General features: G+C 28.9%; 2 protein-coding genes across 3 annotated transcripts in view; one reads left to right on the top strand and one right to left on the bottom strand.

Moving 5' to 3' along the window:
* The window catches only part of LOC148230541 (uncharacterized), a 44,970-nt gene extending 29,619 nt beyond the window's left edge, over window positions 1-15,351 (top strand). Inside the window, exons 2-11 of the mRNA XM_088194622.1 lie at window positions 6,534-6,655; window positions 7,487-7,595; window positions 12,004-12,116; window positions 12,186-12,298; window positions 12,374-12,452; window positions 12,531-12,667; window positions 13,378-13,491; window positions 13,552-13,697; window positions 13,767-13,873; window positions 13,974-15,351. Of these exons, the coding sequence (XP_088050748.1) occupies window positions 6,534-6,655; window positions 7,487-7,595; window positions 12,004-12,116; window positions 12,186-12,298; window positions 12,374-12,452; window positions 12,531-12,667; window positions 13,378-13,491; window positions 13,552-13,697; window positions 13,767-13,873; window positions 13,974-14,061 (1,128 nt within the window). The 3' untranslated portion in view covers window positions 14,062-15,351. The remainder of the gene's footprint in view (window positions 1-6,533; window positions 6,656-7,486; window positions 7,596-12,003; window positions 12,117-12,185; window positions 12,299-12,373; window positions 12,453-12,530; window positions 12,668-13,377; window positions 13,492-13,551; window positions 13,698-13,766; window positions 13,874-13,973) is intronic.
* Window positions 14,225-25,534, bottom strand: LOC148230540 (carboxypeptidase E-like). Of its 2 annotated transcripts, none has more exons than XM_088194614.1 (8): window positions 25,234-25,534; window positions 21,342-21,538; window positions 21,122-21,277; window positions 20,015-20,181; window positions 19,778-19,941; window positions 18,616-18,882; window positions 18,394-18,548; window positions 14,225-18,312 (listed from the first exon to the last, which is right to left on the bottom strand). In XM_088194614.1, exons 1-8 carry the CDS (start codon window positions 25,463-25,465, stop codon window positions 18,214-18,216), a joined length of 1,437 nt encoding a protein of 478 aa, XP_088050740.1. In that variant the 5' UTR covers window positions 25,466-25,534; the 3' UTR covers window positions 14,225-18,213. The 2 variants fall into 2 exon arrangements, with proteins under 2 accessions (XP_088050740.1, XP_088050741.1); XM_088194615.1 differs by having other exon boundaries at window positions 14,225-17,499; window positions 25,234-25,523.
* Window positions 25,535-26,658: the final 1,124 nt, after the last annotated feature.

The raw sequence follows: 26,658 nt of genomic DNA, 5'->3' as shown, positions 1-26,658 counted from the left end.
AAAGTTTGGGAAACAATTGATACAAAAATGCTCAATCATGCGCCAATCAATCTGCTGTCGGATAAAAATAAAATCAACTTTTGTATATATTTGATATTGAAATACAGCTATTACGGTTTATGAAAGTTGAATTATTTTTATCTGTCCGTATATATAAATGTTTTAGGGTGCCTGCTTGTGATATTACAACATAAAATTGACCATGTGAAAATTTTAGCTTGAGATGTATTTTTTTTGTCATGAAGAATTCAAGCCGCTTCTAGCAAAGAAGCAAATCAAATCACAAAAAAAATAATATGATTTCGGAAATAAACTCAGTAGCATTTTCTTCGTTCATTATATATGACATATTTGAAGGGCGAATTGTGCAACAGGTTGAATGTGACTAGGCGATGCTGTATTATGTATTGTTTACGCACCGTTACACAACAATGCATCGGTTCGTAATTAAAACGTGTTATTTATTTGTTAATCTTTTTTTCTTGGACATTACGAGGGCTATTGTGGTGGTTCGTTCAGTTACACTCTTATTAATATCGTGGTTACTATGTTATACTACTATATACATTAATACGTTTGAAATCGATATGATTAAAACAATTTTGTGTGCCTAAATTTCGTTTTTAACTTTAATTATTATTTTAATTGTCTATGTTATTCCGGGGTTTTTATTTGATTAAAAAATAAATAAATTGTTTGTTGCGCAACAGTTAATACGGGTTGTCGCAACAAATTTGAAACAGAAGTGGGTCGCTTTGGATTTCAGACCAGTGGGAAATTAAATGAGAAGAGGTGAGCAACGTCAGTTTCTGTGATATTTGCTGGTCCGAAGTTAAGTCGGCCTCTTTTCGGTTGCGGTCCAAGTTCGAGGTGTCTTGAAATTCAAGTACTTTGAACTTCAAGATGTTTAAGTATGTGTCAGATAAAGTGTTGAAAGGAAAGCCTTCAGACGAAATGTCTAAGTGGAAGTGATTCCTGGTTGCCAAGGTCCCAGTATTTATATTCTACGTCCCTCTATGGCGGATTTTGTGATCCGCCCTTTTACGGTGGGACGACCAAATATTGAAGAGCTGCGAATTTCTATGAAATTAATTGTTTTGGTCTATTCTCAAGTCAGAGAATATTTTATTCTGTATGAATTATGGTGCGTATGTTAATCCATTAAGTGGTCTTCCATGGTGTTTCATTTTAAGCGGAACACCCAATTTTTGCTTCAGCGGTTAAAACGCTTTTATTGATCTTTTTTATAATTACATATGCGTTCATCCCTTCAATTATAAATATAAAAGTGAAATTATATTTTTAAAGTTTTTGCTTGCTCTTGATTTTTTATTCAAGATCGTTTTCAACGGAATTATTACTATTTTAATGTTTATATAGGTAGTCTTATTCACAATTTTGAAAAAAAGATAAGACTAACTAATTTATAATATTTAATTTCACAAGAAGTTTCATGATGACGATATAATTAAAACTACAACAGTCCTCAAAAATCCATATAAAAGACCAAAAACTGTTTTTTAATTAAAGTTTATTTTTTGACGTTTTTCACCTTATTACTTATTTTCTCATATTTTTAAAAAAGTAATGATATTTCAAAAAAATCTATTTAGATTTTTACTTTTCTTCGATTTAAATTATGTTCTAAGCGAAACATAATTTAAATCAATAAAGAATTTATTTTACGAGTTTTCGCATCAATGAAAAAATTGTCCAGACAATGATTTATTAATTACACTGAAGTTAGAGAATGAAATTATGAAATAAAACTATTTCATATAATAATTAAAAAATGGGTTATGGTGAGAACTGCAGATATATTAAATAAATAGATTACCAACTTAAATTTGGATCACATTTTTAAAAATAACGATTCAACCCACGTCTAAGGAAAGTCAATGTGTGATTTCTATGACAGAATTTTCTTCAAAAAGTCTATGTTCACATATTTCTAAAATGCACTTATAGTTTTTAAAATATATTTGCTACTTAATCTATGTTGCATTAAGATTACCTCATTTTAAAAATCTGTTCTAAAAATTGAAGCGATATCTTCAAGCTCGGAGCTAACTCTATATTTGGTAACTCAACCCAAAACGAACAGGTAAAGTGACTCACTCTCTCGAGACTGGATTGTATCAAAAATTCCAAAAACATCGATGACGATGCATTTTATAGGTGGGTGCTCGCGAAATCCAAGAATGACGTAGGCGTGCAAAATATACGAACCTTCGAGGGGTGAAAAAACGGGTAGATCGAACAAGCTGGATATTGTAGAACCAGTTCTTGATCCACTGACGTACAGTATCTTTATCTCGCGTTAAAGCGTGTATGACGCCCTTTTGTTTGTTTGTTTGCAATCTTAACAAATTGCGCTCACTCGCTGAACCGATCCAATAAGCGACCAAACACACCTTCCCACTCTGCTGCAATTATTTATTACAACTCGAGTATATAAGACAAGTGTTATGTTGTATTAAGATCATTTGAAAAATTACACCTGATTGTAAGGTAAATTGCCATATCAGAAAGATCCGAATTAAAATTTATAATTAATAATACTGATTGCATATGTAATTATACATATATGTGTTCACTAGTGGGTGATAATATAACTTAACAGTTGATTAAATCTTATCAACAAAATAATATAATATTATTATAAAAAACTATGGGTTTTTCTAGAATTGATTTATAGTTCGCCAATTAACTAAATAGATTAAATTATATGACATAGTTTGAAAAACTATGAGTCCATTAAAAATACAACTAACCAAAAACCTTGTATATAATGTCATATATAAAATCAATTTCAATATCATAATAAATATAACTTTTCGCATAACTGATTAAATTATACATTTTTATGGCTTGTTCCCTGTCAATAAAATAATGCAATAAGGCAGCACGTTTCAATCAGAGAAGTAATTATTTATTAAATCATTTTTGATTGGACTATCGTCTGAAGCGAAGGTATTTATAAAAACGGCGTTTTTTATAAAGAATATTACGCTGCAGAAAATAAATATATATATACGGAACGACAAAAAAAGTGTGTTTGACTTTTGGAACGTCTCGTAAAAAAATGCATTTGTATGCAGAACACGTACGTAGCGAAGTCAGCAGAGATAAAAGAGAAGAAGAGCTAACCGAAGAAGAAAAATACCTTAAGGAGATAGTGCGATAACGAGCACACATCTATATAATATAATACGTTACATATATATTACGAACGGCACGAATTCAACTTATGAGATCGTTACAAAATATCAGGTTTTGCTTTTAAATCTGACACGTGACATTTCAGAGATGAACGTTTTGCGATCGCGACATTTGATTGCGAAAAAAAACGATAGCAAATGCGAACCGTATGTGGGTTCATTAATATTTGGTCAGTGCTTATAAAATGTTAGATTTATTTCAAGGAGGGTAATATTGCCTTGAAATTAAGGAAGCGTTTTTTTACTTAAAATATTATGTGCAGCAAGCTACTGTGAAAATATGATGAATTTCTATAACACAGTTCACATAAAAATTTCATATACACTTATACAGTAACCTAATAACTTTATTTCGTTTTAGAGTGTATTGACTCATAAAGAGGCCCACACATGTAATGGTTTTCCCATAACGGCACATAGCAAACAACTATCAATTTCACTTTCAATAGACTTATTTAGAAGTCTGTCTAAATATATATAAAAACAAATAAACATTTCAACTCATTCAACTTAACAATAGCTTAAAAAACAATAAATAATATTTTTTTTGTTATAAAGGCTGGTGAAAAATGTATTGTTGTAGCAACACAGATAATTTATTTTATTACTGTATTTCAATATATTGGGAAATGCAGAAAATTGACTTCAACTTAAAAGAAAAGAGATTTCCATACCTATAGCTATATTTTTATCAATGGTTAAATTATTTTGTATACATATATTTTCAACCACAGCACTTACTTTTTCGTTGATCAGCACACAGATTTGTCTCTGGATGATATACCGTCGCAAATCTTTTGATATTCGCAAAAAATTGTGAATGCTTTTTATAACCATTCAATCATAAACAAGAAATTGATCGATCTCGAGTTTCTTGAACTATTTGGTGTTTATGTTTCGTAATATTCAAACGAGTAATTTTAACACAATGAAGTGCTACAAGGATCAAGTTTTGCTCTACTACTTTTTCTTCTTATCTATATAAGACATATACACAGCAGATTTAAATATATTTTGACCGACACTTTATTTATATATTATTATTTAGAATGTGCTTTGGTAAATTGCATTCATAAAATCGGAGCGATCTCGGAAGAATTCTTCTCGAAAGAGAAACTCTTACTAAATATCATGGCAGATTCTTATGATATTATGATTAAATACATGATCTACCGGTTACGCGTTTATTTTATATCGTAGCAAACGCTATTTGTATTATTTTCTTATTATTAAATTTGCGACAATTTCTTGTTTGCGTTTCGAAAATCTTTGGATTTCGGATCTTGTAGATGGACCAGAATATGCGCCAAGTGGGAAGCGGTTGCTTCTTTAGTCTTGGTGCGATTTTGGGTGAACTCTTGCGTGTACAGAGTCGGCAGTATCTGGTAAAGTTATTGATGAAAGTTTCTGACAGAAGGGTATTCCAAATGTAAATGTCTGATGTACTGAGATGAAAGAGTTTTTTTATTTGGAAGTTGAATTTTATTTTTTATTTTCTGCTGTCTTTTCTACAAGAACGATTGATGGGTAAACGTTGTTTTTTGAACAGCTGGAGCTTTAGCGACACTGTAACTGAAAATTTGTAATTCCGGGTGGCACATTCCACTTGTTGTCGTGACATTTTAATGCAATAATAATATTTAGTATTTCTAAAGGCACCTATAACAGTTGTTTATGGTCAATTATAGGATGCATCCAAATCTCCGATCGTCACGTACGTCACCATAATAAATACACTTGTCGGTAATTCGCAAAGAATGATAAAAAAATATTTAATAAAATTTTAACGTGTATTTTCTCCTGTGGTCTCGATAATCAAATCAAAGATCTGAGGTTTGTGAAAAACTAAATGGTATTACGCATTTACTCTCTGTGTTTATTTGCTTAGGAGCACGCTCGTGCGCTTCGATCTCGCACACTGTTTTCACATATCTTTGTAAAATGAAAATTTCGTACCTGCAAGATATCTAAATATCATATTACAATAGCATATTATTTTTATATTATATATTTAAATGTATCATAATAATATTGTATTAAAGTTAAAGTTAAAGTTACCCTGTAATTAATGTTTTCTCAAAAAAAAAACTATAAACTTTTTTATAAAATTATCTAAATATGTATCTATATTTTTTTGTGCAGGTTATTAATTATTGTTTAATGTTTAGAGATAATTATATACTAGATCGCATTATCTAGGATAGATTACGCGTAATATAATACGCACGATAAATAAGAAATATATTTTTTCATGTATAGTTTAAAATGAGTCTGGCTTCGATTTTTATTAAGAATCTGACAAGGTTTTCAATCAGGTTTTACAAGTGCTTCACTTTTTATTGACCTATTTTATAAAAACGGCAATTTAATATCTGGAGGGTGTATATAATATTTAATAGCTATCTTTAATAATATAACATTTTTAAAGTCGTTTAACTTTTATTATACAGTAATTACTGTAAATTATATTTATTTTTATAGATCTTTTTTAAAGACATACAGTGTATTAGATTTTGAGCTCTACAATTTATTAAATTTTAAATTCCACAAAGACTATTTTATTTAAACAAATATTGTGTGTGGCATAATTGAGTGAAAATAATAAATTAAGTAAAAATTCTCATTGCGCAGTGGCATCAATTATAGATTTTTTTTAAATAATATAAAACCCATCACAGATTCTCATGTGCAATTTTGTAACTATTTATTAAATAATTCAAATATATATTAATATTTAAATTATTTTAGAATATACATATAAAAAATAACCAACAAGATAAACGACTGGTATAAATTGCTGACTATTTACCTGAAAGACTTGGGTTCGAACTTTTTTTAACGTGTCTGAAAGATTGTAATTAGTGATTATTATATAATTATAATATAGATCGATCATCACAGATTAGGTTTATCTAGATTTTGCTAATCTTACGGATGTATGTCGTACATATTAAATGTTAAAAAATCAACTTATATGTATTAAAAAAAATTATGCTATAATACAAGTTTTATTTAATTTACTTAAGAGAGCCCAACTTTGGAGAAAAAATTTAAAATTTGCTACCAATATTTTTTTATTACATACCCAAAATATTTTAATTATTTTTTTATCAGGCTACTTATAAATGCGCCATCCGCGTTACAAGCTGTACACGACCATGCATACCTTAGTTGTGAAACATGTTTAAGCAGCTGTCTCTTTATTAACGCTGCCATATTTTTACGTTAATGAATCGTAAATGTTTTAACTACGCATGTTTGTTCAGAAACGTATCTAAAATATATATTCATGTATTTTTTTCTTGTTTTCAGGGCCTCGAACAGGCGGTCGAATTTTCTCCGGTGGTCACAGCGACGTGTAAAGCCGGATTTATGACCATAAAGATTAACTTTAACCAATCTTTTACGGGTATAGCGCACGCCAGGGATTTCAGGTATTTTATATCATGATTTATAATACCATTGCATGGTTGACGAGCCTAATTCATACTATGTTGTTCATACACATTAATATCTATTTTTCCAAACAGGCGTCAATTTATTTTTTATATGTATGTAGGCATTCTATATTTTTAAGATGCTAACTGAGTCTGTTCTAATGATATGTAACATTTAAGTTTTTAAAATTTGATGATGCGTTTATATATTTTTCACAGGCCTTTTAACTGTAGTATCTATTTTTATTGTTATTTAGTTACAATCTAGATTCTAGACTTAAGAATTTGTTGTATGTAACGTATATACATATACATATATAGATCAAATAAAGATCTTTTTAAATTAAACAAATTCCACATATTCTTTCATACAAATCATTTTAAATATTCAAGTTAATTCAAATACAGATGTTTCTAAAGAACATTTATGTAAAACACAAACAAATAAAAACAACCAATCATAGACTATGCTTTAGTCATGAGTTTGGTTATTTAGATTATTTTATATTATTTCATAGATCCCAACATATAATTTAAATAAATACGATATCAATTAAATACTTCTCATATCCTTAAAAATATCAATTCCTATGAATGCAGAATATTTCATTGTAAATGTGTCCTTAGCTGAAGTAGACATAGGTTATATTTTTTCCTTTTAAATCTAGCTTGTTGAGCTATGTTTGCCCTTCAAGGCCGAAGCTTGTTCGTATCTTATTTAATACTTAATTTTAAGTTGTGTGCCTCTACCTTTTTATTTGAGCAATATTTTTATAGTTATTATTAGTTTAATATTTTTTTTATTAATCTGTTTAATGTCATTTATAGAACTTTACCATGCATGAGTCACGGAAATGGAAGTTCTACTCTCCAATTGGGCATCAACCTTCTGGCACCAAACGGAGCAGCCGACTACTGCGGTGTACTAGTTAACAACGTGAGTTTTCACTACAACAACAATCACAATAATATTCATTAAGTGAAAGTTCAATGACTGTCGAGATACATTTTAACGATCTCGATCGTAAATATCGTCTAACGCGTTTTAGAGATCTAGATTAGAGACAGAAACGGCAATATCAATGCTAGAAACTCACCGGCATTGTTTCGAACTGGAAGAATTTTTCGATTCGATTCAGCGATGGGTCAGTGGCATTGAAGAAATACGAAATTGGCAATTAATTCGACGCGTACGAAGAGAAATTTTGTAACGTTTTTGAATCAAAATTTTTGGTAGTTGTTTAGTGTGGTTCTTTTTTTTTGGAACGGATGCATTCGTTCTGCGATGACTTTTGTTAGGCCGAAACGGACACCGTTATTAAAAAGAGCATCCGCGCGAAGGATTGACGCAATACAATAATTAAAATCGACAATCTGTGATTTACATTTGCTTTTGCATTGTATTGCAAAATATCATTAAAAATAATTGCTACAAATCATTTAGATCTCGTTTTGTAAAATCATGAATTTTATAATAAAATACTTCATATCAAACAATATTCATAAAATTAATTATTTTTTATAATCGATGTAGCAATTGACTTTCAATTCTCTAATTACACCATTTAAATGGTTTTAATACAATTAAATTAATTTTTCTATTCTCAACTTTAATGCTTATTGATTACAATATACAGTGTAAAGTTAAAAACCCAATTATAATTTATAATATAAAAATTGCAATGGTAGCATCAACAGTTAATGATAATATTTATTATTATAAGAAAGTATCACATATTAAAAAAATATATTTTGAAAAAAGATGCACCATCAAAAATATTTAAAGCCGTTACTGTGAGAACTGTTATTGCTAAAATGATTTAAAGAGAGACATTTGTAGTTTTTTTCGTATTTTTAGTACATCTATAAATGCATTGAAAAGTTAGCTGCACTTACAAATGAAATTGATTGATCTATACCTTTTATAAATCATCCTTTGAAGCTCTAACCACAACGCGTCATGTATGAAATATGACACATATTTATCAATGCATTTTAAACGTTCTATAATAAATATATACATATATTTTTGTTATAGGTATATACATATATCTATAATAAAAAAGATTTTTTGGTATTTGTTTCTCTCTATATTCTTTCTTATTCATATGTATTTATGTATAGCAAATATTTATTTTATTAGCATAATATTTATTTATATAATTTATTTTACTAGCCTAATATTTATTTATATTATTATACATTTTCTGATTGTTTTTATATTAAATAATGCAAATTCTATTCGATTTGCTTATTGCAATGCGTCTTTTTGCGACGTTTCGACATCAGTTTCCCGTCACGTTGCCAACGTTGAAAACACGCAATAGTTTCCCGGAAACTCGAAAGATTCCCATTCCGCTTTAACGGTAATTACATTTGACCATATCATCGATGGCTATCGTACGCTAATTATTATATACACGAAAGTCGATTAAAAGTATAAATTTTGGAATCAAAGGAAGTATTTGGTAATAGCCGACGACAAACCATCCCAGCTCATCACGGTCTCCTGGTCGCAATCGCCTTGGTTCACTTTTTATTTATGAGATATTTTATTTTCTATCACATTTGCAAACGAAGACCTTCATTATGCGCCACGTTATGGATATTCGATACGTATTATGATTTTCGAGTGGAAATTGCCCCGCGGCGAAATAAAAAGAATATATGTATTCAGCATTATCGGACATACACCGATGCTTTGTGTATTTTTCTGAGTATTTACATTTTCGTGGGATGTGTAGAAAAAAATGCCGAGTTCGACGAATGATTTCTTGAAAACGTGTTTATTTATAATTATACTTATTTGTCATGTATGTATAAACATATGTATAATGCTATGTTCATCAAAAATATATTGGACACACTACATATTGTAATATATAAACTAAATATATTTAAAACATTAAAACGCCATATTTTAATTAATCTATCTATAATTTATCCATTAAAAATATATGTATAGATAAAATAACTCGATTTTTATGTAAAAATGCGCACTGGTTTTAATTCTGTATATGTATGTAAGTTCATTTTTTATTATAATTTAAGTTTTTAAATTTCTACATAATTAGCTTTCTTAACAATATATTTTATAATAATAATTGTTGGAACAAAAGTTCAATCCATTTCCATGTCATATGAAATACCTGAAAAATATTCTGTAATAGGAATTTCTAGAGTTGGGTATACACATCCTTACACATCCCTACAATTTTAGAAGAATTCTGTTTCTGCATGCTGCTTATATATATTATTAAAAATATTATTATAATATTATTAAAAATACTTTTAAAAAACTGAAATATATGTATAATCCGAAATCACTTCAAATCCGTATGGAAATTGTGTAAATATATGTATTTTATAGATAATAGTGAAGTATTTAACAGTTGTAACTGTTTCAATACAACACTTGATTTAAAATCGATCCGATTCCTATTCTTGTGTCATCAGCAAATAATATACCACAACTTTTATATTTTTCTTATTAAAAATTCTTACTTACAATCTACAGATAAAAACTCAGTTTAAAATTATATTATTAGACTGCTATTACTGATTTTTAAGTTCAATTTAATTTTTTAGTTATTATTTTTGATTACTTGAGCAAAAAAAATCTTGCCTGTAATTTTATATTTAAATCGAGTTATCTTATTCGTATGGCAAAAATCGTATTTACACTGTTCAAAAAATAAATCATGTACTTAAAATTTAATATTAAACATTAGTGTTTATTGTAAGAATGAAAATTATCGCAATGTAGTGCCTGAAAAAAATTGGCAAAAATCGACATACGATGAATTTTGCTATTTTTTACAATATAAAATCTAATATATTAGAAAAATGAACCGTGTATTTATAATATATAATTAAATTTTGCTTAGAAAAAATGAAAAATATATGCACTGCCGAAAAAAAATATCGTATACAAGCAAAATGCTTGTCATCTAAAGTTTTATGTAAATTTATTTATTTATTAATTTTAGGAGCATTTAAAAAAAATATATTAAAATATTATATATAATAATAACACATAAAATTGATATTGACAAATTTAATTTATTTCTACATAAAAGATTTTAACCATTTGAGTGGTAACGCCGTACATGTACGGCGGTCGATCTTCCACTGTTTTGAGGTACCCCAGATAGTTATATATTTACATATATAACTAAATAAGTAATAAATAAAAAACATTACAATTATAAAATATTTTTTTAAATTTTTATAAAAAATAAAACTAATAAATTTAATAGTACGTAAAGGAACATAAGAAAAGATATGTTATATTAACTTTATCAAAAATATTGAGAGTCTCTGAATTGATATAAAAAAATTCCATAAAGGCCGAAAAGTAAATAAAAATAAAATAAATTAATGAAATTGAAAAGTGTTAATATAAATTAATAAAACATACTAATTCAAAAAAGTAGTAAAATAAATGCAATATAAATAATAAGAATAAAAATAATTAGAAAAAAATACGTAAAATTAACTCACTTCCAGATGTTTAATAACGTATTAACAAATGTTTGTAAATTAACTCACTACTCAAAGGGTAATAGGGATTGAAATTAAAAGTGATGTGTTTAAAGAAAATTATAAAAGTATCCCATAATAACAAAATACAAAATAATAACAAAAATGTAAATATAATATATCGTCTTTGTATAATTTTGTGGAAAATTATTTTATTTTTATTTAAATATTTATTATTGCGCATGCTCTTTTATCTCGATAGCACTTATAAAAGAGTGGTGCAAGATGACAGAACCTCACAAGATTATTCGATTATTTCCTTCATTCATTTTTACATAACCTGTTTATACCCAAAAATAAAATTGAAAGTAAAAATAAAAATATTAAGGCATATGAGAAAAACATATTTATTAATTTGTGTATTAATATGAATCTGGAATCAACAAATATATCTGAATTTTACTTACAATATATACGTATTATATCACAATTTTATATGGAATATGTATGGCTTTCAAAAAAAGTCCATTATGTTAATATAAACTGTATTATGTGGAAACAGGACTGAAATAGAAAAAAAGTATCACACCCAATATTTGGTAATAACAGGTATATTTTTTATACAAATATATTATGTAAAATTCATAGATAATCCTGTGGTTTTTCTTGTAGGGTCTCTATATAATATTCTTGGAAGGTCCTAAGGAAAATGTTATTTTTTATATACAGACACATACAATGTATTTTTGTTTTATGTAATACATATTTATTTTTACCACTTGTTTATTCATGAGCTACCAAAATATACATTTCACAAAGCACTATTTGTATTTATATATATTCATAATATTCTCAAATTACAGAAAACCGAAGAGAGATCCGTGCCTTTGGCTGTGCGAGTTCACAGGACATTGGAGCTCGCCGATGACAAATTTTATGTTATTACCTGTGGAAAATCAGGTTTTCGCAATGCCAGGTATGAAATGTTTACATTAATTATAATAAACGTTCATTAATAAATTCTCATTCTTAAACACAAACACAGAAACGAAACCTCCTTAGTTTCTCTGAACGTTGTCAACGAAAGCGGCCGAAAGATAACTGAAGCGATTTACGGTAACAGATACACTTTGAGAGCCGATCTTAGCAAACCGGACGGTTAGCACCATTTCAACATTGACAATATATCAAACTTGTACAAAGTTATAACATTAGCATATTTAATGATTGCAGGAGCCTACGGCATGAGAGTAAAGTCTTGTTTTGCATTCAACAAACGCAATTCGAGCGTTCCTTTGATAGACGAACGAGGGTATGTTTTATTTATGAATACTGTATGAACAACAATAAATATGTGGTTTGATTTATATGAATGTTTTATGCATTGCAGTTGCTCTGTAAATTCAATGATATCAGCTTTTACTTATGACTCGACGTTGGGAAGAGCCGATGCAATTATTTCGTCCATATTCCGTTTTCCTGATTCATCACAATTGAGCTTCCAGTGTGACGTTGCTATTTGTAAAGGTATAGTCATAATTAATGTAATACTATTTAAATCATTTATTTATTTAGACACAAATGCACAAGAAAATATCTAAATATTGTCGATTGAGATAACTGCTGGTCCAATTGCAGTTTTAATATAATATATTTTTTCAAATTTATCAACGGTACAACACATTATTTGCACACCATTTAAGTTTAAAGACTGACAGATGAATATGAATGTAAAATAACCACATTTGCTATTTTTAACCAATTATAATTTTTAAAACATTACCGTTCCAAGATCTGTACTTTGTATTTTGAACATCTGCTGGTGGTTTTCACATCTTAAAAGAGTTTTAAGACCAACAAATTGCTACAGCAGACAAAATATTTTAAATATTGAAGTATCAATAGAAAATTTTTATTAAACAGCACGAAGACTACATTGGAATATGTTTATAAGATTTGTTTGAGTCACCATTGTATATCGGTTTCAGAATTTTAGGTATTTTCTTAGACACTATTTTAGTTTAGATTAGTAAAAATAAAGTAGTAACACAATATCAGGTTAAAAAATCAACATAAGTCGCCCGTGGGCTGGAACGGAGTGTTGCCATAGTGCAGTACTCCAGTCAGTATTTGGCGCTGTGATAGCTATATAAAATTGATTTTATTATGTAGTGTGAGTACTACTGATTTTCATAGAACGTCATTGGATATTTATATGATTCTAATCTACCTTATAGGTGGCTGTGTGCCTGTAGATTGTTCTTCAAGCAGTGGAGCTCCGTTACCGGTTGAAGATGGTTCAGTTTCTGCTTCGGCTAATGTATTTGTATTGAATCCTGGAGAAATACCAAGTAATTATACAAAATTAATTCACTTATGAAGAGCGTATATTAAATTATATTATATTCTAGGAGTCGAAGAGCTATGTGCTGAAGGAGCCGTTCATCCGGCATGGTTACTTTACTTAGCCATCGCTCTCGGTATTATGTTTTTAGTTATGTTGATTATCAACTGCTTCTTATGCTCGGCTATGACATGTTCATGTGCTAGAACAGAGGTTTGAACGTTTCTATAAATATTTTAATATAATCTGTACAATAGTATTAAAATTAATTTAATTTTCTAGGTATTAGAAAAAGATCCATCTGTCGTTGAGGATTACGATCCGTATAGAAGCTGGCATGGAAGTCAGTATGGCTCTAGATATCCATCATCTACAATTCATTCTACTAGGTATTATTTTATCAATTTGTTCAAACAAGCTATTGTATGTTAATTCAGGAAAAAATGCCTAATGGGTTTTGTATTCATACATTTTTTACTTTAATTCCAGGTCAGTGTCAGATAATAGTGATCATTATGCAATTGTACAGTCAAGACCGGGAAGTCGACACTCCGGCGCTCATCGCTCTCGTCATTAATATAATAAATAATATATATATTCTTCAATGCAATACTTTCATATAAAAATTATCAAGTATTCCTGTCATGCTGTGTCAGAATATTTTGATTTTTATATATAGAAAAATATTTATATTATATTAAAAATTTTTAAATCGGAGTTTGAGTCATATAAATTGTAACGATATATTTTTCTACATAATCAAAGTTCTTCAAAATGTTGTAAGTATTAAAATTTCACAGGAAAATAATTATCTATGATGAGATAATTGCTGTTGCTTTATTTGTTTGTTGGACTATTAATATTGGTTTGCCACACTATTTATAATTTCCTCTCTTTGCTGATAATAATAATGCTTGTTCCAAAAGTTCTAAGGTATACAAAGCTATTGATGCCCTAGAAAGTATACTTATTTATTTTTATGTTTATAACAACCTGTTCTTAATGATTTATCAAATAATGTTTATTATGATTGAGGATTGAAGGCTTCAATTACTGCCTATTTAGATCTCGCTTATATACACTGTTAAAAGTCTAACGAATTTATATTCAAAAATATATATAAATACATTCTCAAAGCAATTTTACCAGATTTTAGTACTTACAACCTTATGGAAAAGCTTGATTCAATTAATAAATTTTATACTAAGTGATTATATTATTTTAAATAACGAATTTAATTACGTGACGAGGTTTGTATATATAAATATTTTATTATTTCTCTAACGAGTAGTTCAATTATTCTCAATTGAAGTCCAAAATGTTGGAAAACTTCAGGTCGAAAATAATATTTGCTTTTAATTTAATTTTAATTCGATTTATGTAAGTGATATTAATTTACATGTAAATTTATGTATATTTAAGAACTATACCAGAATTTCATTGATATTAAAAATATGATTACCTTAATGGTGCCACTGAGTTTACAACTCAATTAGTATAAGCTTAATCTGTTAATCTGACCATTTATCTATACACAATGTCTTAAAATACTAGCAATCAATTATAAGTTATTTAAGTTATCTATCTTTTCTACTGTCCGTCTAGTATTTTAACACATTATGTAAATATAATTTAAGTTAGTTAAAATGCCTTTATGATCAAATAATACATGTTTTATCTTCTTGATATATGACTATGAAGTTTCTTCATATACATATGAAAGACATTACAAAGTTATATTAACTTTCCGCATAACACCTTTTTTATTAGTCATCCAGTTTTATAAAAAAAACATAGGTTTGTAAGTTTGTACATATTTTTGCTAAAAGTAAATGTAATAAGTGTAAAATAAATAAAATGTATTGTATGAATTAGTTTTATTTTATTATAGGTAAATGAAATCTGTCCCTATATATTATTTATTTGAGTGTTTTAGAGACAAACATATGTATTGTTAAATAGCATAATAAAACATTTTCACATATTTTGTATAAATATAAGGTACACAAATATTAAACAAGCAATAAAATACTTCAGTCTTAAATATTATTAGGACAATGTTTCTTTTAAAATATCCTTTATTATGTAATAATATAATTAAAGATATTTTTTACATACTGTTTAAACTTTATTGAGTCTTACTTTTAATACAATTTTCGTTTGATATATATTATAAATTCGTGTTTACTATTTACATCTATCTTTATAAATTAGCTCCATTACTATCTCATTAGGTTATAACCCCAATCCTTCGAAATATATCTTTTCAAATCATCCTTATGTGAAAATGTCAATGAAGCGTTGTTTGTTATGAAACATGAAGCAACTGTGAAACATCTCATTGTTTTTAAATGGTATCTGTAGTATATCTATGTTGGAATTATTGATTATACCCCAGATTTTAATTACATGTATCTATTTTGGCTTTAAAATAGTTTTGTATAGTAACAGTTTGCTTCCTAATATTGAGCTGAGATAATCGAATGATGCTGTTTTCATATTGTGTAAGTTCTTAATTGTTTTACCGGTGGGCTATATTTTCTCCTCATTGTGAATGTTATTTGAGCTGATTTTTAGAACTAGTTAGTAGTATATATTTTGACTATGGGATCTGCAAATATAATGGTATGTTTTGTAGTGAGAATATCAGCGGTACTTATTTAATACAGTGTCGACCCAAAAACATTGCTTTGCGGAACTCCAGAACTTATTGGAAGGAGTGATTTTCGATTCTCTAGGTAGTTGATGTATAAGTATGTATTATACTACACATGGTTATTCTAATGATTACAATATTTTATTACAATTTATTTTTAAAGCACGCCGAAATTATGTAATAAAGATATACATATACATATATTTATTCTTGCCGTAGTAGTGCTCCGTTGGAGTCTCCAAGATCTATTGTTATACTCTTATAGATTCAGGACGAATGTTTGGCTAGATGAGATCTGACGGTTAAAGTGAAATTGGTTGATTTGGTGTAGCTTCTTGTGGTGCAAGTTTGGCTGAACTATCTGTATTTCTACTCCGAAGTAAAGCAGTAGTTCTGTGATTAAGTACAGTAGTGTTAAATACTATTTGAAATGAGTTGAGGTCTAAATGTCCCTTCCAGTCACTATCATTTAACCAATGCAGATGATTTGAGGCGAAACCAGACCCAAAATTATATTCATTTGGCAACATATGTGCTTATTCAGTGACATTTTGTTAAAATATGGTTCAACGGTTTTAGTGCAATTGTTCCATAATTATTAATGGATACTGGCAATGATCCATGCGAATAAGCATAATTGTTATTTTGTTTGTTTGGCCAAAGAAACTTCGACTTTCCAGCAGAAATTTCTATTAGTACGACTTTGGAGGGTAATCATAATATGCTTTATTAAGCGTCTGGGATACATGAAATGTAGTAGTGCAGTAAACATATTTAATTGTAAAATAAAAATCAATATGTTGTTTTAAAATATTCTTTATTATGTATTATAGTAATTCAATTAAATGTATGAAATAGTAAATTCAAATTACAATTCTTAATAAATATTGGTTAAATATGCATAAAAGATATGTTTTATTAAACATTTTATAATAAGAATTTATGTATATACAAAATTTGTGATCAATAAAATTGGATAAACGTACATATTTAGATTAATTTTAATTTATACACATATTGTCATCATCAATGTTTATATTGAAAAAAATTAATAATTTACTATGTTATTATATAACAATATGTGTTTTTTATTTATATTAATAATAATAATAATGTAGTATGTACAGTTCAATTAAATTAAAGAAAATTAATAATTTACTTTGTAGTGAAGAATGTAAAATATTAATTCATTAACTCACTCATATTTCGTTCATTTAAGCATTTTTCAGTTTGCATTAAATAACACTTTGCCAAAGCAAAGTTATATAGCATCAATCTAGCTTTTTTCCTATTGGTCCAGTTCCAGCATTGTCCCTCTCGTAACGCATCTTCATTCAGTGTTAAATTAGAGCATCACAACTTAAAAGTAACAGTAATTTTAAGTTTCAACATTTTTTTCATTCAACTTATGTACATCGGAATGAAAATATCTTCAACCTACATATACTCACAATATTTCTTTGTGGTACAGTACTCATACCATATTTCTTGTAACGATAAGAAAAAAACTATTGCATATATTGAAAAAAGTACATATAATTAAATCATCTAAAACATTTAAGTATAATTATTACCACAGAGTATTTATTGGTGAGCTCAGTTAAACTATTGTTAAGTTAATATAAAGCATATTTAATACATTTAATCTAATAATGTATAAAATGGTATTAACAAAACAAGAATTTATACATACGTTTTATACAATCATAAGCTGTTTAGTTTTTAATGAAAATATGTGCGGAAAAATTATGTTGGTAGACTTGTTCCCTTGCATTACAACTCAAATCAATGTCAATATAATTGTGAGAAAAATATTTTCTGAGTATTTATTAAAATATATTAGTTTTAATATATTGAATATAATTTATTTACTATAAGTATATTAGAGTCTATTTTTATGAACTGAAAAAATCATTTTTATCTCAAACAGTTTTTTGTGACTTTTTCCGCACATTTCTTACGTTGGACTGTAAATGATACACATTTTTTCAAATTATATGATTTTAAAATATGTTATATTATGTTACAGTTTCAACTTTATGGAGAAGAATGTTATTGTACTATTTGTGATTGTTAGTAACGAATACGCCCAGTTCTTTCCCATCCACTGTTTATATCCCGAATCTCATTTTTCTCAATCGTATCATACGAATCGTCAATTGGTTTTTCAAACTAAAGACCAAATATGAAATATGTTAAAGTATTAGTAAACAAGGTGACATCATTATGTTAAAATGTATTCAAAGCACTTACGGGTGATTTGCGGAGAGTAAAATCGCACCTCGTAGCTGTCTTAAATGGAGTGTTACGTACTTTAACTCGCTTTGTTTCTGGTATGTAACCGTCCTTGTGAATGATTACTTCATACAATCCAGGAGTTAACAGTCGGAAGTAATCACCGGAATGAACTGGAATAATTCAGATAAATAAGTATTTCAAAGTTACTTTAATATATATTAATATAAGTTTACAGACCTGAAGTTATATCGTGTCTGATGTCAGTGTGCCTCCAAGAATCTGTAATGTTTCTTACTCTAATTAGAGCTCCGGGTATTGGCCTGCCTGCTGTATCTCTGACCAAACCAACGATTCCATTGTGTACTTTCCAAATGAAGCCGATAAGAGCCGCCCTATTTCTATCCCATTCCTTCTTCAAATCTGCCGCAGGTGGATATTTATCACATCCAAGTTCGATTGTTATCTCGAAGTCATTTGAAGATAGATAGTTGAAGTCTTGCATACCTAAAATAATATAAATTATGAATGAAGCTATAATTTAAAAAAAACACACGAGGCAAGAACGTGTTAATTTACAAATTGTTGTTTTTTAGCGAATGTTAAATGAAAAGAATACTTATTTTATGTACCGTTATATTGAATTTTTTGTAATCGTACGAGTGTGAGTCTAATGAAGCATGTACATACAACTTGTTTAGAGTCTAGAAAATGGATAGATATTTTCATTGCGTATGAAGCAAATTGTTCATCGGCTGCTACAACTCTTCGTCAAACTTAGGTATCTTTCATCTCATCGCCTTTTTGAGTAATACAAAGATGTAAAAATCACCATAGAGATCTGCAGTAACAATTCTAGGAAGTTCTACCCTTTGCTTCAAAGCATTACTTGATTTGTACAGCTACAAGAGGACCATTCTTTAAACTATATATACTACTACTGCTAATTCACAACACAGTAGAACGGTGTTTTCAAATTTTTATCTCACTTTGAAGTTTTTCATTTAACTCACCTCATACGTTTTCTTTACATCAATTAAAATGTTTATCTAATCAATTAAAAAGTAGGAGCGCAAATTTGTTAATTTTTGTACAAAATTCTATGAAGGCAAAACATATCTGGAACGCTTTTCCAAAAATAAAACTCATATGCATCATGGTAGCATTATTATAATCTCAAATTATCATTTATCAGCATGCCAATCTAAAAAAGGTTGTTCATTAGTTGTACGAATCCCTTAAAGGATTACAGATAAACTTTTTATTAACTAAATGCTGTCTACCGATAAGAATGCTTATTCTAGCAAACAATGTGTAGTGTATTATATCAGAAAATAAACAATGAATATTTTTGTGAAGACTACACTATCAGTTTGTAAAAATGAATAAATAAAATCATTACCTCCTTTAACGCTGTACCATTGAGCTCCATTAGTGATCCCATTTTGTAAGCCAAAGTTATAAGGCTCAGTTTTTTCATACAGTTTATCGTCTGGTGGATTGCAACCTTTGCGGTCATGCGATGCCATATCAGCATGAAGAGTAGCATATGTCAGAGCCAAATCTCTAGAATATTCATAAGAAATATATTAGAATATTATTGATTATTTCATTTTTAAACCATTTCAAATATGCGTACCTAAATGTATCATCATCCGGAGTATTTGAATATTCGTTGGAAGGTACACCAGAGCGACTATCGTCATACGGATAATTAGCGACGAGGTCCCCACCGTGGAAATTAGCACTTAATACGAATGGAACTTGCATTACGAACCGCATCACGGCTCTGGTTTCAGGTTCAATCTGGAATAAAAACATATAATAATAATGTAAAAAACGTAATCCCAGTTGCAGCATATTCATTTTACTAAATTAACAAATAATGGATGAAGAATAATCTACCAGTTATTCACTTGGGATTTTAAATTCAAATTGAGCACATATGATTAAGGCATATCCCATTGAGTCATAATACTTTCACTTTCCAATTCTCCATTTGCCTACTTGTGCTAGGAGATTAATAAAAGTAAACAAAATCATCGTCTATAGTTACGAGTTCAATAATACAATATAACTGTAAAAAAATCTGTGATCATAGTCGAGTACGAAAGGTAATACATAAATCTCAGACGGTTGATCCTGGGTCCTGGGCTTGTTGGAGGACCCTCAAACTATGGCCTCTCTTAGAATGTCAGCCAGGAGTCTGTTCCCCTTCGTCTACCTAAGGACAACAACCTCATCTGTGCACTCCGGCAACCAACAGTTTCTAGATGGTGCGTTGTCGAGGGTTTGTGCCTCTTGGATAATGTGCTCTATAACCTGTGGCTTCAGTGGCGTGTTCAGTGTTATTAAATGCTTAATTTTTTTGTGTTTTATATATAAGTATATATCTAGTGGCGGCCGGTGAAACGCTGTACCACTGTTTATATCATAAATATAAAATTCTAAATTGCCTCTTCAACGGTAATCTAAGATCCCTGCAATGCTAGTGGATTCTGTCATCAGATTGAAATAGAACACTCAAAGCATATTACTTTTTATTTTACAACCGTAAAAAAATATTGATCTTGACCAATAGTAGCTGAATGATAATCTCATGGCTGTTTTGTATTATGCAATTCTCTATAGAATGTATCATTAATATGGAAGTACACAATCATTCTACAGAAGCTAAATAATTTTACAATCATACAAAAATTTCAGTTGTTGTCTTAATATAAATAATATACTATTTTGAACATACCGGTTGGGAGAGTCGATCCAATTCCGGCAGTAAATGATTGTTGATGTCGTATCCGTTCTTCTCGTATGTGAATATAATCCTGTCCAAGTCTGGGAAGTTCCTGTTGAGATCTATAGAGTGATTGTTTTTCCTTCCGATTAAGTAATCTTTACCTCCCTATGAAAGAGTTAATGTTTAATACATAACCAATATATATATAGTGAGATCATTGTCAACTTACAACTTCAGTGGATGTTTGCCAGCCGTCTGGATTCATAGATGGTAAAAGATGTATTCGTGTTATCTGCAACAGCCTTAAGATTTCTTCGTCTTTCTCAATATACTTTGTACATAAATAATCTGCCAGTCCTAATAGCATTTCCCTTCCGAGAACTTCATTACCGTGCATGTTGGCAATGTACTTGAACTCAGGTACCACTGCAATAATGAAAAAACAATATATGATGCTATCACATTATCACAAGTACTTTCAGAAGGATAAATTAGTTTGACGTCATACCATTTGGCCAAATGTTATTAAATTGTATAGGTTATCATTAAGCGTTTATAGAAGAACAATGGAAAAAAATATAAATAAATGCAATTTAAGCAGAAGTACCATAGATAATGGCAAATTAATTTGTTTTCAATAAATGAAACAATAGGTATGATTAGTTTACCGTTAAGAAAATATGTCTTCATATAATAATATTTTCAAGGTCAGCAGTGTTTTAACTTTATCAGATACATTTAATGCTTTGCTTTTATTATTATTTAGTCTTAATTAGTTATGTCGTGATATATTATTTTTATATGAAATATGAATAGCAATATATTTTTTCTTTTAATTATAGTGCCTAATGTATTTATATACATTTTGGTGCCAAGCATGTGTGATTTTTGCTAGACCGAGCAGACCTTCGTTCGCTGTTAGACAGTTGTAATAGTCGAATCTATGTTCATTTAGTCAAAGTGACATTTAATCGTAGACTATTGAAAATATAAATAAAATTGGCTTATTAAACTAGGGGGTACCATACAGAATAAATAGTGGTATCTGCTAAATCAGTTAGTGTAGCAGTTAATGATGAATGGTCATAGAATAAATGTAAAAGATTGAGATTTATCATATTGATGATATCATAAGTACATCTTTTAATAATAAAAAGATAAACATGTTCTTAAAGTTTATAGAAATCATTCATTTTTAATCTATGTATTTACGTTTTAAACTTATTGTACCTGTAACTTGAATTTTATTGTAAAACAAGCTGTCATTAGATGATTTTTAATTCATACAAGCATCTTAACTAGTCATATATTAAACCAATTGCTAATTTGATTTTAATTTTTAACTGCAGCTATATAATATATGTATGTTAATATTGATAGTCATAATACTTAATTAAAAATAATAGTGGTAATAATATTTAATGATCTTAACTAATTTTAATTGGAAATGGCAGACTTATAATTCTCAATAGAAATATTATAGTTTAGTATAAGTTAATGGTTTTCATGTATGCATGAGAATTTATTGTAGTTCTACTCACGTTAGCTAAATATCTAACATTTTTTTAAAAGTGGAATTATATATTTTTTGGCTATATTTATATTTATTTAGTTTAACATGTTGTGTTTTTATAAAAAAGTAGTAATGGTAATTTAAAAATAACAATATGTTATAGAATAACTATTTTAATTATAATTAAAATAATAAAAATAATTTTGACCGTACTAAATTTTTTTCATAGTTACTCTATAGGACTCTGCTTCAAACATAAGTGACCCTCTTCTTAGCCACATAGTTGCAATTCGCGAGTTTTCACTTTAGGACCCTGAGAAAAATATCATCACTCCCCCCCCCTTCCGATAAATTAAATGTAAATTGTATTTTATTTTATCAATTTAAATTTCACGCACTAAATATTTGAATAATTATCTAAGAACCTAAACATACGATGATGCTCGTAACAACACGTTCAATTTGCTTGGTTGGCAAGATAATGGACAAAGAAGTTATTAGTTGAGAGTTACGTTCTTAACTTCGTTGCGTTGAATTACAAACACAAACTAACCCTCAAGGTCAGTACTTCCATTGTGCTGCTAAGTACAATTAAAGACGAGGATGTGTTTATTTTCAGAGCCCCATTGATTTCTAGTGTATTGCCTATTCGCTTCAAGCGAATTTAATCCCTAATTCGCCCAGTTACTTAATGTTACATTAACTAGACAAATAAATGCTTCTTTCGTGGTAAATTTAATTTCATGAGTGAAACATTCACAAATTTGATTTTTTAATGTTTATCAGACCATGTTTTAAATGTATTGTGATGATAATATGTGTGTGTGTGTGGGGGGGGGGGGAACAAATTATATTTGCTTGGGGTGCTAAATAAGCTAAGGCTGGCCCTGTGTGTTGATTTCAGCATATTCTGATTTTTTTTATAGACCGATGATCCGAAAGACGCAGGTTCGAATCCCATATGGACCCATTCCATAGGGTTTTTCAGTTTCTATAGTGTCTAGTTATCACTAATTAGTGATTTTTATGTAATTTTAATTCCGATCAATCATTACAGATTAGGTTATCTAAAGATGTTTCTCACTAAGCTCACGGATGAATATCGTGATGAAGAATTATTATATAATCGAACTAGGTGGTGCAAAGTCACATATATTGATTACAAGCTTAAACTTAATAAAATATATGTCACTGATTTATATACTTTGATTTCTATTGTATTTAATATCCAACAAAAATTAAAACATACTCATTATATAAAATAATCATGAATTATATAAAGTAAAAATTTATTAAAAAAAATTAAGACATACTTAGTAGAGAGTTTAAATTTCAATTTTGCGTGCCACCCTTCTTAAATATTCTAATTCTAATTTGCTTTAATGTTTGCAATCTATCGTGTGGTAATTTTGGTGGTATAATGTATAATTATCGTGAGTATGTAAATTTCTATTGATAAGCAGTCCGTAAATCACTCACAATATTAATGGCAAATATGATAATGAATCCTGAACGAAATGACGTAATTTTGGTCAAATAATTATCATAAGTATGTTTATTTCTATCGATGATCAATGAATAAATATTAATAAATCCAAAAAAAAAGTTTTTTTTTATTTCATTTTTTTTAAACTTTGTTCCGCGTGGAATTGTTGGCGCGGGTTTGTTGGGGCGGCATTGACATTTGCGTGGATTTGTCTTGCGCGGCTTTGTCGAGACAAAAAAAATCAAATTAAACATGTAAATTTACAGCAGAACTTTATTCAAAACATTGTATATTTAGAGCAGTGACGAGTTTTTAGAATCATTTAAATAACATCATCGCGTATATGGTTTTTGTTTATTTTATTAAAAACTATTATTTTATTCAGATACATTGGACTAACAAACTAAGTGGAGCCATTATGGCACATTCCCCGTTGTAATGCATTGGGCCAACATTAATAATGAATAAATATCCATCCGCCATAGGGCAATTAAAATGCAATGTTTTTAATTTGTTTTATAAATATTAAGGTATTAATTCTGGAATATTTTTAAGATTTGGAAAATATTATTATTAAATAAAAAAATGATAGCCTTGTTGAGTTCACCCTTAACATTTTACACGCTTCATATGTAATACAATCAAAGTAATAATAATAGTTTAGTGACCCATTATACTGCATTTTAATGACAAAGTTAATTTTATATATTATATAGTCACATTTGTTTTAATTTTTCATATGTTTATTGCACTTTTCGTGTAATAGTTTCACATAGTTGTGTATAATAATACTTAATATATTTAAAATAAAAAATACAATCGAAATATTAATCATTGTATCTACTCCAACGTTAAATAGTATAATAAATATTTTCTCGGTATAGTAGTCCTTCCTAGTCTTTCAACTGTACAACATATGCTAGCCAAATGATTTGAAATATTAAATTAATTCAAGCACAGTATAAATAGTAATGTATATCTAGTGCATATTAATAATTTAATACATTGCATGCTTTGAGAAATGTGTATTGACTGGTTTTGATATTTTATCTGTTTATTGTCTTACATATGTTAATCTATATATAGTGTTGAAATAGTATTATAGTTATTAAAAAATCTTACTAGGCTCATGGTGTCCAGGCCTCGGTCCAAACTCTATCACATATAGGGGAACTCCCCTAACAGATGTTTCACTGAGGGTGTAAACGCGCGTTATCGAATGACATTTTTTGTGGACTTCTAAAAGGACTTCCAGGAGTTCTTCGTTGTTGTGGTGCTTCCACACGAACTCAGCCTTTGTAAGAGCACCAGCTAGGCACAGTACCAAGAAGAATAGGGCGCTCGCCTGCGCCATGGCTCAAAATGGACTGACCACCAAGCTGGCGTTGAGTTGTTTGTGCGCGAGCTTGTATCGATCGATTCAAATGCGCCGGCTGTTCGTGAATGTGAGCGGCGCATGCGTATTGATGTACTTTTCGTTGCGCTGTTTCGAATGGGTTTACTTGTGTGGGCTGGCGCTGTTTTTTGAATTTGTTGAGATTTGGATAAATAGACCAGGGCTTCTGTAATAAAAAAATATGGTCAGACTATCCTCTTCCCTGACATGGTCGAATGTACTAGTCCAAACATATATTATTTATTTCTAGCATCACCAAGTATACTCGGTAATGAAATGTATTTATTTTCATGAAGATTAAAATACAGTAGCACAATTAATTGCAAACATAAGTTGTTCCAGAAATGTGTTTGTAATCTAAAACACTCATACATTAAAGCTAATTTCCTAAAAGATATAATGTAAACTCGGATGAATTGTCCCTCAACCCAATATTAATACAAAAATGATATTATTTTTTTATATAAATCTGACTATCATGACTCGACAGGTTTCCACAATGCGTCATGATGGCAATTATACAAACACGTTTGTTTTAACATTTCACATGTACATGTTACAGTTAAAGTGTTAAATTTCGATCAATTATGTAATGACTATGCTCGATTTGCGTTAACACAGTCAGTTCGAGAGCTATCCATTTCATAATTATTCATAATTGAGAAAGAGATGGCAAGTTTGGGTTTATCCTTTCATAGCTGTTTTATAGCTCTCTGATTGTGTTAACGAAAATAGAGTATAGACAAAGTATATCTTAATTTCATGTATACTTTCCCTAGGTAATGCACGAATCGTGTATGCTTCATCTAGTGAGTGTATGAACTCTCCATTGTGAGCTAGTTACATCGACAGTCGAGCGTGTTACCTACCTACTTGAAATATACAAAATAAATGATTCCTCAAAAATGTCATTCATTTTATGACATATGTATTTACTCAATTTTTATTCGAATTATAATCAATGGCATCTTAAAATTGCTAAAAATGTATCTACAGTGATTCATACATCGATGGTGATTTTACAGAACAGAGGAAATATATTTAATTACAATAATAAAAATAAAATTTGAATTTTGTTCCATTGATTTCCAAGCCACCGGTAAGCCATTCTGTTGTTTCGACCAATGAAAAATAAGCATTCAAATATAAAA

This window comes from Plectrocnemia conspersa, unplaced genomic scaffold (genome assembly GCF_051122295.1).
Source record: "Plectrocnemia conspersa isolate PC_06_02 unplaced genomic scaffold, ASM5112229v1 ptg000010l, whole genome shotgun sequence".
Lineage (NCBI taxonomy): Eukaryota > Metazoa > Arthropoda > Insecta > Trichoptera > Polycentropodidae > Plectrocnemia > Plectrocnemia conspersa.
Note: the sequence above shows the minus strand (reverse complement) of the source record. Positions and strands in the feature narration are given on the sequence as shown.